At 36.0% G+C, this 11352-nt stretch overlaps 1 protein-coding gene across 1 annotated transcript; it reads right to left on the bottom strand.

Moving 5' to 3' along the window:
- Positions 1 to 2311: 2311 nt before the first annotated feature.
- Bm3070 (Uncharacterized protein) lies at positions 2312 to 4250 on the bottom strand (the record flags this gene model as incomplete). The annotated part of the gene is made up of 4 exons (XM_043079148.1): positions 2312 to 2472; positions 2771 to 2837; positions 3297 to 3478; positions 3944 to 4250. The coding sequence occupies 4 exons, from the start codon at positions 4248 to 4250 to the stop codon at positions 2312 to 2314; spliced, it is 717 nt and encodes a 238-aa protein (XP_042935082.1).
- Positions 4251 to 11352: the final 7102 nt, after the last annotated feature.

Below are 11352 nucleotides of genomic sequence, written 5' to 3'. Positions count from 1 at the left end.
TGTTTATCACATACTTGGTTTAATTTTGTCACTCGTTTTCAAAGCAAATTAGGTTATTAGAGAAAGTTTATGATCCCCAACAACTGGGCCAATTTAATTATCATCATTACTGTTAAAATGATACACGGACAACAGATTTCCATGTGTCTTTATGTTTAGATTAGTTAATAATTATTAATTTCTAATGTTAAGATAATAATATAAATATCAAAATAATTTCATAACTGCAAATAAATTATAAGATTTCTCGTTGAAAGTTGTTTTCAATAAACAGCTTACATATGAACAACTTTTATTTACGGCTTACTCTCATCAAATAAACAATTTCACACAAATATTTCCTTCCTTCAATTTCAGCATATGTTTGGGTTAAGAAACTAGTTTTTAGTTTGTTGTTTTCTACGGTGAAATTTAAAACTTAAGAATTTTCCATAGACAACTCTAAAGGATTTGTTATGAATGGAAATATCTCAAACCATCATGAAACAAGCACGAAAAAAATACACATCTGTAATATATCCTGAGAAGAGTAGGGAAGTAAGAAAAATAGAATGAAATCAATAATTATGATAATCGACAGATAAAATAGATTAATGATGAGTGGAGAGGTCAACGCAGTTAGATATATTTTATCAGTGATTATTTAACCTTACGTTCTTATACTAATGAACTGCTTAAATAGTTGCAGCAAATGTCGCATTACTCTTATCCTACAAGATGAAAATCTAAGTATGATTAGTAACAATAGGGCATAAGTTCAAAGTATAAATTCACCAATGTTAAAGATTTTTTCATTATTCTTTAAATAACGTATAGAAAAAATTATAAACCGTAAATATAACCAATGACATTACTGTGTCATTGGTTATTTTTTTTTTTTTTTTTTCAGCAATGAAAATTAAAAGCTTAAATTGATGAAATGTGAAGCATAAAACAGAGCAAAAGAAAGATAAAAAATTGAATTTTTTCATCATGAATTCAAGTTGCTAGAATAAGTATCCTTAGTAACAATAAATGTACAAAGAAAACAAAATTATTTTTTTTCTTAGTGTATCAATAAGGTATTTAATTAGTTAATAGTAGAAAAGTAGCTAATATAGCAATACAATACTTCCGAAAAAACAATGAAAATATAATTTGCCATAAAGCATAGCAAAGCCTAGCAAAAACAGCAAAAAATAAACCAATTTTTTTCTTTTTTTTAAAATAATTTGAAGATATAGGTGCATTAAGTATTGATTACTACAAGTAAAAGAGAAAAACGTTTTTTCAGACAAATTAACACCATCAAATCTATCCATTTTCTCCGTAAAATAATTCATATCAACATTCTTTTAAATTATCGAGAATTCAAATGACTAGATAATGGAGAAATTGATATACTGCTTCTGATCTCAAGTACATTATAAAAGGATTCTATAACAATACTAATTTAAACTTATGTTTTAATAGGTGAAAACTTTCAACATTATTTGCTTCGTTTTTCATGTCTCATCATTAACCCATATAGGAATACAACTAATCAAACTAACTGAGCCACCGATGTAACTTATAGGACAACGTATATTAGAGTCACATAAATGTCACTAGAACGCTGCTTATATAAAGTTCTTTAAGAATATTTCAAAACTATGCAGTTATAAGATGTAGCAATTTTAGGTTGTACTAAAGATAATGTATGGTGTTATCCCACATAAAAATGAATCTATGATGCGACCAAAATAACGGAAGTAAATCAATAATTTAAGTAGCTTAAATAGATGCTTGTGGAAGAAAAGTTTCTTTTATTATCGAGCACTTTGAACATTTAATTTGAAATATGTAAGTACAAATATAATTATTAATCAAAACAAAGTGAATTAACAATAATATCTAGACAGGAAAATGCGAGATCAACATCGATAAAGTTTGAAAGACTGGAAATAATAACATCGCAGATTTAGGAAATACCAAAAAAAAGATACCGTGAAAGTTTAATTTAAATGAAATAAGGGAATTCGCTTCTCAAATTTTGAATAATTTCAAAAATTCCAATTGTGAAAAACAAAAGTTAGAGATTTGGTTGAATAACATCAAAGTAATACCTATAAACTATTCTAGCAACTGAATTCATATTGTTAACAACGAAGACTAAAAGACATTTAATACTTTAATCAACTTGAAATCTTAAATGATTTGTTAGCTGTTATTAGAAGAAAGAGGTCGAATACACATTAAACTAATATAACATATATAATAAGAGAATTATATCTATACAGAAATAAAAAAGAAAAATAAATGCTTCCAGAACATAGCATCTAATGAAAAATTTTCATAAGAAAACAAGAGAAGCATGAGGAATATAATGAAATAATGAAGCCCATCCACATTTCATGAAACATGCAAAGTCAGCATTAAGGAAACATCCAAATGCACATCGCTCCACTCGTTCAGTCCAATGACATGGCAACAGAATGCGTACAACTTTGATATCTATGTTGATGATTAGCAGCAATTAATGTAATTTGAAATATTAATTTATTCAATTTCTTACGTTTATAACTATTTTAACAAGTAAAAGCATTTTTCAAGGGAAAGCATTTTGGAAACAATATAGTATATGCTTCTCTCTTTTGATTCAGTTCATTTTCCATGTCAGTAAAACACAAATCACAACAAAATATGGTCCGATCATTAGTGAGAAAAAATAATATTCAAAATGAATGCAATATGAGTGAAAGCTATTAATTTTTAGGTTCTAAAAAATTCCTATTAATTCAACTAAACTTACTTGATGCTAACGAAAGATATTTCAAGAATTCATCCTTATAAAGGACATGTGAAGATATTATTTCAACCTGTTGTAAGTGATAATATTTCTTATTAATAGGCGGAAACGATGGTGCAATAATTCCGATATCATAGCATATGATCAAATTCTTTCATTCCACAAAAAAGATTGAAAGAGGCTGTCATCCAATCTTCCTTTCATAAAATACTTCGTCTAGACAAGCAAATGAAGAAGCACAATGTTTAAATTAATTTCGGCTTCATATATTTTAATATTTTCTGGTTAAAAATTATTTTATGAGATGAACATGACATTATGGAAAATGATATAATACTAAAACTAAATCCTAAACTAACATTTCGATGAAAACATATCAAGTAAGTCAATTAAAACCACAAATTAAGAAAAAGCAAGAAAAAATTGGTCCGCTTAGTATCGTAATAATATAATATTGTAGCAGATATACAGCTATTCTTACTTCGTATTCATTATACATATATAGAAAACGCTGTCTCTTCTTCATTACCATCATATAGCGAGACATCTTCAATTCATCAACCAACCGTAATGTATGAAGCGATATACCCAACTCTAGTACTGTCCTTACGTATGCAATGAAGTAACCCGATACGATGATAGGCCTGAACCATCCTTGTGATCGTTTCGTTTTATCTTTGAGGCATAAAGACCATGCTCCTGTCGTGAAACCTCAAACTTGGGTAATTAAACCTTTATTTAACATGAAGCAAATAATAGCGCTTTATACATATCGTACGGATGCTACACCGATTAACAAACGCGTAACGAAAGATATAATTATAAAACATTAAAATGGTATCAAAACCACCCCAAAATGCAGAATGAACCACCGTATGGAGGACGATGGTTTATATGCATGACTGAGCTGACCAGATATCCGGCAGAGGATATTTAACTGATGTGAAACAAAGACTGCTAATAAAGGGTTTTGCTAACAAAGGGTTTACTAACAAAGGGTTTGTTGTGTGAGGAAAAGGAATAGATAAGAGGAATTTGTTAGTTTTGGATATAATAATTGAAATATTTCGTCTTTCACGACACTCCCGACCAGAAAAGGTGGGTAATGCGTGGTGTTCATAAGAAAGTGGGGGTTGTTTACTTCCATTGATCTGTTTTTGATCGTGTAAACTCTACAGGTTTCTGATGATGGTGCGGTGATAGTTGTTTGGTCCTCCTTTAATCGAGATTGTCGTTTTGTATTGCTCCTAGTTCGCATCGCAATAGGTTCCTGGAGCTCCTCAGTGTTCTGTTCGGTTTCCGGAAATTTCATATTTTCTTTCTTATTAGGTTCAAGATGAATTTCTTCATCATTAACTTCGAGAGGATATAAGACATTTATTGGACGATCGAGAAGTTTCCCAGTGGGAGTTTCCACCTGAACGTTCCTAACTTTACCGTCTTTATCGATTTTGATGTCCTTGATCCGTAATAATTTCCACATTCCTCTTGGAATTCCCGATTCATTTAAGAGTACAATCTCTCCCTTTCTTGGAGTTCTTTTTTGTGCTCCTTTGGATGAGGTAATTTCCCTTTGCGTGCGTTCTCTGAGGCTAGTTAAATATTCGGTTCTCCAGATTTCCCAAAAAACATTGAGAGTTTTAAGGGTACTTTCCCAGTGTCTCACGAGTTTTTCTCTGGTATCTAGTCTATAAGGGGTGAATTCTTCCTGCTTGCTATAAACTTCATTTATAGTAGATGGAGCGAAGCGTTAGGCAAAATAAAATCAATTGGACGTATAATGACGCAATCGTCAAAATTGGCGTAAGTTAGTGGTCGGGTATTAAGTATACCTTCAACTTCTGCAATTAATGTTACCAATTCCCTTTCCGCTAGGAATTTTCTGCCAATGGCTCTTCTTAGCGCATTTTTCGTTAACCCAATTAATCTCTCGTAGATTCCACCTTGCCACGGAGCCTTTGGTATAATATTTTTCCAAGTCATTCCTCCCTTTGCTAAGAAGTTGGAGACTTTGACTTGTGTCATAAGAGATCTGAAAGCCTGGAATTGAGTGGCATTGTCACTCAGAATTAGCTCAGGACACCCTCGTCTCGCAACAAATCTTCGGATAGCATGCAAAAAGGTTTCTGCGGATTGGTCTTCTGCTAATTCGAGATGTATGGCTCTTGTTGTAAAGCATGTAAATAATATTACCCACCTTTTTGTTGACACGCTATTGCCCTTGATTAAAAGAGGGCCAAAATAATCCACGCCAACATGTGCGAAGGCTCTAGATCGATTGACACGAGTTTCCGGGAGACTTGCCATTGGTGGTAATTTAAACGATCTGGAGTTCCAACGTTTACAGATTCGACATCTGTTTATTATTCGCTTTACTTCAGTCCTGCCTTTGGGAATCCAAAATCTACTCCTTAATTCTGAAACTGTATGGGCGATACCTGAATGACATAGATTTTCATGTTGGGGCTAGTTGAATGTGTTCCAACCATTTGTCGTTGATCTTCTCAAGAGTGTCAACGTATTTTTCGAGGCGCATCAACTTTTCTTTGATGATCCTTGCCCTTGCTTCATATTGCTGGCACAATACTTCTACTGTCGCTTTTTGGTCTAACGGAGTTAGATCCATTTGTTGTATTTCATCGAGGAGTCCCTCGAGATTCGCTTTTACTGGTGTAGCTTGAACAATTATACTGGCCGACATACCTCACCTCGGGCACCAAAAATTATTCTTTGTCGTGAAACCTCAAACTTGGGTAATTAAACCTTTATTTAACATGAAGCAAATAATAGCGCTTTATACATATCGTACGGATGCTACACCGATTAACAAACGCGTAACGAAAGATATAATTATAAAACATTAAAATGGTATCAAAACCACCCCAAAATGCAGAATGAACCACCGTATGGAGGACGATGGTTTATATGCATGACTGAGCTGACCAGATATCCGGCAGAGGATATTTAACTGATGTGAAACAAAGACTGCTAATAAAGGGTTTTGCTAACAAAGGGTTTACTAACAAAGGGTTTGTTGTGTGAGGAAAAGGAATAGATAAGAGGAATTTGTTAGTTTTGGATATAATAATTGAAATATTTCGTCTTTCACGACACTCCCGACCAGAAAAGGTGGGTAATGCGTGGTGTTCATAAGAAAGTGGGGGTTGTTTACTTCCATTGATCTGTTTTTGATCGTGTAAACTCTACAGGTTTCTGATGATGGTGCGGTGATAGTTGTTTGGTCCTCCTTTAATCGAGATTGTCGTTTTGTATTGCTCCTAGTTCGCATCGCAATAGGTTCCTGGAGCTCCTCAGTGTTCTGTTCGGTTTCCGGAAATTTCATATTTTCTTTCTTATTAGGTTCAAGATGAATTTCTTCATCATTAACTTCGAGAGGATATAAGACATTTATTGGACGATCGAGAAGTTTCCCAGTGGGAGTTTCCACCTGAACGTTCCTAACTTTACCGTCTTTATCGATTTTGATGTCCTTGATCCGTAATAATTTCCACATTCCTCTTGGAATTCCCGATTCATTTAAGAGTACAATCTCTCCCTTTCTTGGAGTTCTTTTTTGTGCTCCTTTGGATGAGGTAATTTCCCTTTGCGTGCGTTCTCTGAGGCTAGTTAAATATTCGGTTCTCCAGATTTCCCAAAAAACATTGAGAGTTTTAAGGGTACTTTCCCAGTGTCTCACGAGTTTTTCTCTGGTATCTAGTCTATAAGGGGTGAATTCTTCCTGCTTGCTATAAACTTCATTTATAGTAGATGGAGCGAAGCGTTAGGCAAAATAAAATCAATTGGACGTATAATGACGCAATCGTCAAAATTGGCGTAAGTTAGTGGTCGGGTATTAAGTATACCTTCAACTTCTGCAATTAATGTTACCAATTCCCTTTCCGCTAGGAATTTTCTGCCAATGGCTCTTCTTAGCGCATTTTTCGTTAACCCAATTAATCTCTCGTAGATTCCACCTTGCCACGGAGCCTTTGGTATAATATTTTTCCAAGTCATTCCTCCCTTTGCTAAGAAGTTGGAGACTTTGACTTGTGTCATAAGAGATCTGAAAGCCTGGAATTGAGTGGCATTGTCACTCAGAATTAGCTCAGGACACCCTCGTCTCGCAACAAATCTTCGGATAGCATGCAAAAAGGTTTCTGCGGATTGGTCTTCTGCTAATTCGAGATGTATGGCTCTTGTTGTAAAGCATGTAAATAATATTACCCACCTTTTTGTTGACACGCTATTGCCCTTGATTAAAAGAGGGCCAAAATAATCCACGCCAACATGTGCGAAGGCTCTAGATCGATTGACACGAGTTTCCGGGAGACTTGCCATTGGTGGTAATTTAAACGATCTGGAGTTCCAACGTTTACAGATTCGACATCTGTTTATTATTCGCTTTACTTCAGTCCTGCCTTTGGGAATCCAAAATCTACTCCTTAATTCTGAAACTGTATGGGCGATACCTGAATGACATAGATTTTCATGTTGGGGCTAGTTGAATGTGTTCCAACCATTTGTCGTTGATCTTCTCAAGAGTGTCAACGTATTTTTCGAGGCGCATCAACTTTTCTTTGATGATCCTTGCCCTTGCTTCATATTGCTGGCACAATACTTCTACTGTCGCTTTTTGGTCTAACGGAGTTAGATCCATTTGTTGTATTTCATCGAGGAGTCCCTCGAGATTCGCTTTTACTGGTGTAGCTTGAACAATTATACTGGCCGACATACCTCACCTCGGGCACCAAAAATTATTCTTTGTCGTGAAACCTCAAACTTGGGTAATTAAACCTTTATTTAACATGAAGCAAATAATAGCGCTTTATACATATCGTACGGATGCTACACCGATTAACAAACGCGTAACGAAAGATATAATTATAAAACATTAAAATGGTATCAAAACCACCCCAAAATGCAGAATGAACCACCGTATGGAGGACGATGGTTTATATGCATGACTGAGCTGACCAGATATCCGGCAGAGGATATTTAACTGATGTGAAACAAAGACTGCTAATAAAGGGTTTTGCTAACAAAGGGTTTACTAACAAAGGGTTTGTTGTGTGAGGAAAAGGAATAGATAAGAGGAATTTGTTAGTTTTGGATATAATAATTGAAATATTTCGTCTTTCACGACACTCCCGACCAGAAAAGGTGGGTAATGCGTGGTGTTCATAAGAAAGTGGGGGTTGTTTACTTCCATTGATCTGTTTTTGATCGTGTAAACTCTACAGGTTTCTGATGATGGTGCGGTGATAGTTGTTTGGTCCTCCTTTAATCGAGATTGTCGTTTTGTATTGCTCCTAGTTCGCATCGCAATAGGTTCCTGGAGCTCCTCAGTGTTCTGTTCGGTTTCCGGAAATTTCATATTTTCTTTCTTATTAGGTTCAAGATGAATTTCTTCATCATTAACTTCGAGAGGATATAAGACATTTATTGGACGATCGAGAAGTTTCCCAGTGGGAGTTTCCACCTGAACGTTCCTAACTTTACCGTCTTTATCGATTTTGATGTCCTTGATCCGTAATAATTTCCACATTCCTCTTGGAATTCCCGATTCATTTAAGAGTACAATCTCTCCCTTTCTTGGAGTTCTTTTTTGTGCTCCTTTGGATGAGGTAATTTCCCTTTGCGTGCGTTCTCTGAGGCTAGTTAAATATTCGGTTCTCCAGATTTCCCAAAAAACATTGAGAGTTTTAAGGGTACTTTCCCAGTGTCTCACGAGTTTTTCTCTGGTATCTAGTCTATAAGGGGTGAATTCTTCCTGCTTGCTATAAACTTCATTTATAGTAGATGGAGCGAAGCGTTAGGCAAAATAAAATCAATTGGACGTATAATGACGCAATCGTCAAAATTGGCGTAAGTTAGTGGTCGGGTATTAAGTATACCTTCAACTTCTGCAATTAATGTTACCAATTCCCTTTCCGCTAGGAATTTTCTGCCAATGGCTCTTCTTAGCGCATTTTTCGTTAACCCAATTAATCTCTCGTAGATTCCACCTTGCCACGGAGCCTTTGGTATAATATTTTTCCAAGTCATTCCTCCCTTTGCTAAGAAGTTGGAGACTTTGACTTGTGTCATAAGAGATCTGAAAGCCTGGAATTGAGTGGCATTGTCACTCAGAATTAGCTCAGGACACCCTCGTCTCGCAACAAATCTTCGGATAGCATGCAAAAAGGTTTCTGCGGATTGGTCTTCTGCTAATTCGAGATGTATGGCTCTTGTTGTAAAGCATGTAAATAATATTACCCACCTTTTTGTTGACACGCTATTGCCCTTGATTAAAAGAGGGCCAAAATAATCCACGCCAACATGTGCGAAGGCTCTAGATCGATTGACACGAGTTTCCGGGAGACTTGCCATTGGTGGTAATTTAAACGATCTGGAGTTCCAACGTTTACAGATTCGACATCTGTTTATTATTCGCTTTACTTCAGTCCTGCCTTTGGGAATCCAAAATCTACTCCTTAATTCTGAAACTGTATGGGCGATACCTGAATGACATAGATTTTCATGTTGGGGCTAGTTGAATGTGTTCCAACCATTTGTCGTTGATCTTCTCAAGAGTGTCAACGTATTTTTCGAGGCGCATCAACTTTTCTTTGATGATCCTTGCCCTTGCTTCATATTGCTGGCACAATACTTCTACTGTCGCTTTTTGGTCTAACGGAGTTAGATCCATTTGTTGTATTTCATCGAGGAGTCCCTCGAGATTCGCTTTTACTGGTGTAGCTTGAACAATTATACTGGCCGACATACCTCACCTCGGGCACCAAAAATTATTCTTTGTCGTGAAACCTCAAACTTGGGTAATTAAACCTTTATTTAACATGAAGCAAATAATAGCGCTTTATACATATCGTACGGATGCTACACCGATTAACAAACGCGTAACGAAAGATATAATTATAAAACATTAAAATGGTATCAAAACCACCCCAAAATGCAGAATGAACCACCGTATGGAGGACGATGGTTTATATGCATGACTGAGCTGACCAGATATCCGGCAGAGGATATTTAACTGATGTGAAACAAAGACTGCTAATAAAGGGTTTTGCTAACAAAGGGTTTACTAACAAAGGGTTTGTTGTGTGAGGAAAAGGAATAGATAAGAGGAATTTGTTAGTTTTGGATATAATAATTGAAATATTTCGTCTTTCACGACACTCCCGACCAGAAAAGGTGGGTAATGCGTGGTGTTCATAAGAAAGTGGGGGTTGTTTACTTCCATTGATCTGTTTTTGATCGTGTAAACTCTACAGGTTTCTGATGATGGTGCGGTGATAGTTGTTTGGTCCTCCTTTAATCGAGATTGTCGTTTTGTATTGCTCCTAGTTCGCATCGCAATAGGTTCCTGGAGCTCCTCAGTGTTCTGTTCGGTTTCCGGAAATTTCATATTTTCTTTCTTATTAGGTTCAAGATGAATTTCTTCATCATTAACTTCGAGAGGATATAAGACATTTATTGGACGATCGAGAAGTTTCCCAGTGGGAGTTTCCACCTGAACGTTCCTAACTTTACCGTCTTTATCGATTTTGATGTCCTTGATCCGTAATAATTTCCACATTCCTCTTGGAATTCCCGATTCATTTAAGAGTACAATCTCTCCCTTTCTTGGAGTTCTTTTTTGTGCTCCTTTGGATGAGGTAATTTCCCTTTGCGTGCGTTCTCTGAGGCTAGTTAAATATTCGGTTCTCCAGATTTCCCAAAAAACATTGAGAGTTTTAAGGGTACTTTCCCAGTGTCTCACGAGTTTTTCTCTGGTATCTAGTCTATAAGGGGTGAATTCTTCCTGCTTGCTATAAACTTCATTTATAGTAGATGGAGCGAAGCGTTAGGCAAAATAAAATCAATTGGACGTATAATGACGCAATCGTCAAAATTGGCGTAAGTTAGTGGTCGGGTATTAAGTATACCTTCAACTTCTGCAATTAATGTTACCAATTCCCTTTCCGCTAGGAATTTTCTGCCAATGGCTCTTCTTAGCGCATTTTTCGTTAACCCAATTAATCTCTCGTAGATTCCACCTTGCCACGGAGCCTTTGGTATAATATTTTTCCAAGTCATTCCTCCCTTTGCTAAGAAGTTGGAGACTTTGACTTGTGTCATAAGAGATCTGAAAGCCTGGAATTGAGTGGCATTGTCACTCAGAATTAGCTCAGGACACCCTCGTCTCGCAACAAATCTTCGGATAGCATGCAAAAAGGTTTCTGCGGATTGGTCTTCTGCTAATTCGAGATGTATGGCTCTTGTTGTAAAGCATGTAAATAATATTACCCACCTTTTTGTTGACACGCTATTGCCCTTGATTAAAAGAGGGCCAAAATAATCCACGCCAACATGTGCGAAGGCTCTAGATCGATTGACACGAGTTTCCGGGAGACTTGCCATTGGTGGTAATTTAAACGATCTGGAGTTCCAACGTTTACAGATTCGACATCTGTTTATTATTCGCTTTACTTCAGTCCTGCCTTTGGGAATCCAAAATCTACTCCTTAATTCTGAAACTGTATGGGCGATACCTGAATGACATAGATTTTCATGTTGGGGCTAGTTGAATGTGTTCCAACCATTTG

Source organism: Brugia malayi (assembly GCF_000002995.4).
Source record: "Brugia malayi strain FR3 genome assembly, contig: Bm_v4_Chr2_contig_001, whole genome shotgun sequence".
Lineage (NCBI taxonomy): Eukaryota > Metazoa > Nematoda > Chromadorea > Rhabditida > Onchocercidae > Brugia > Brugia malayi.
The sequence above is the reverse complement of the archived record's forward strand: the minus strand, read 5'-3'. Positions and strand labels throughout refer to the sequence as shown.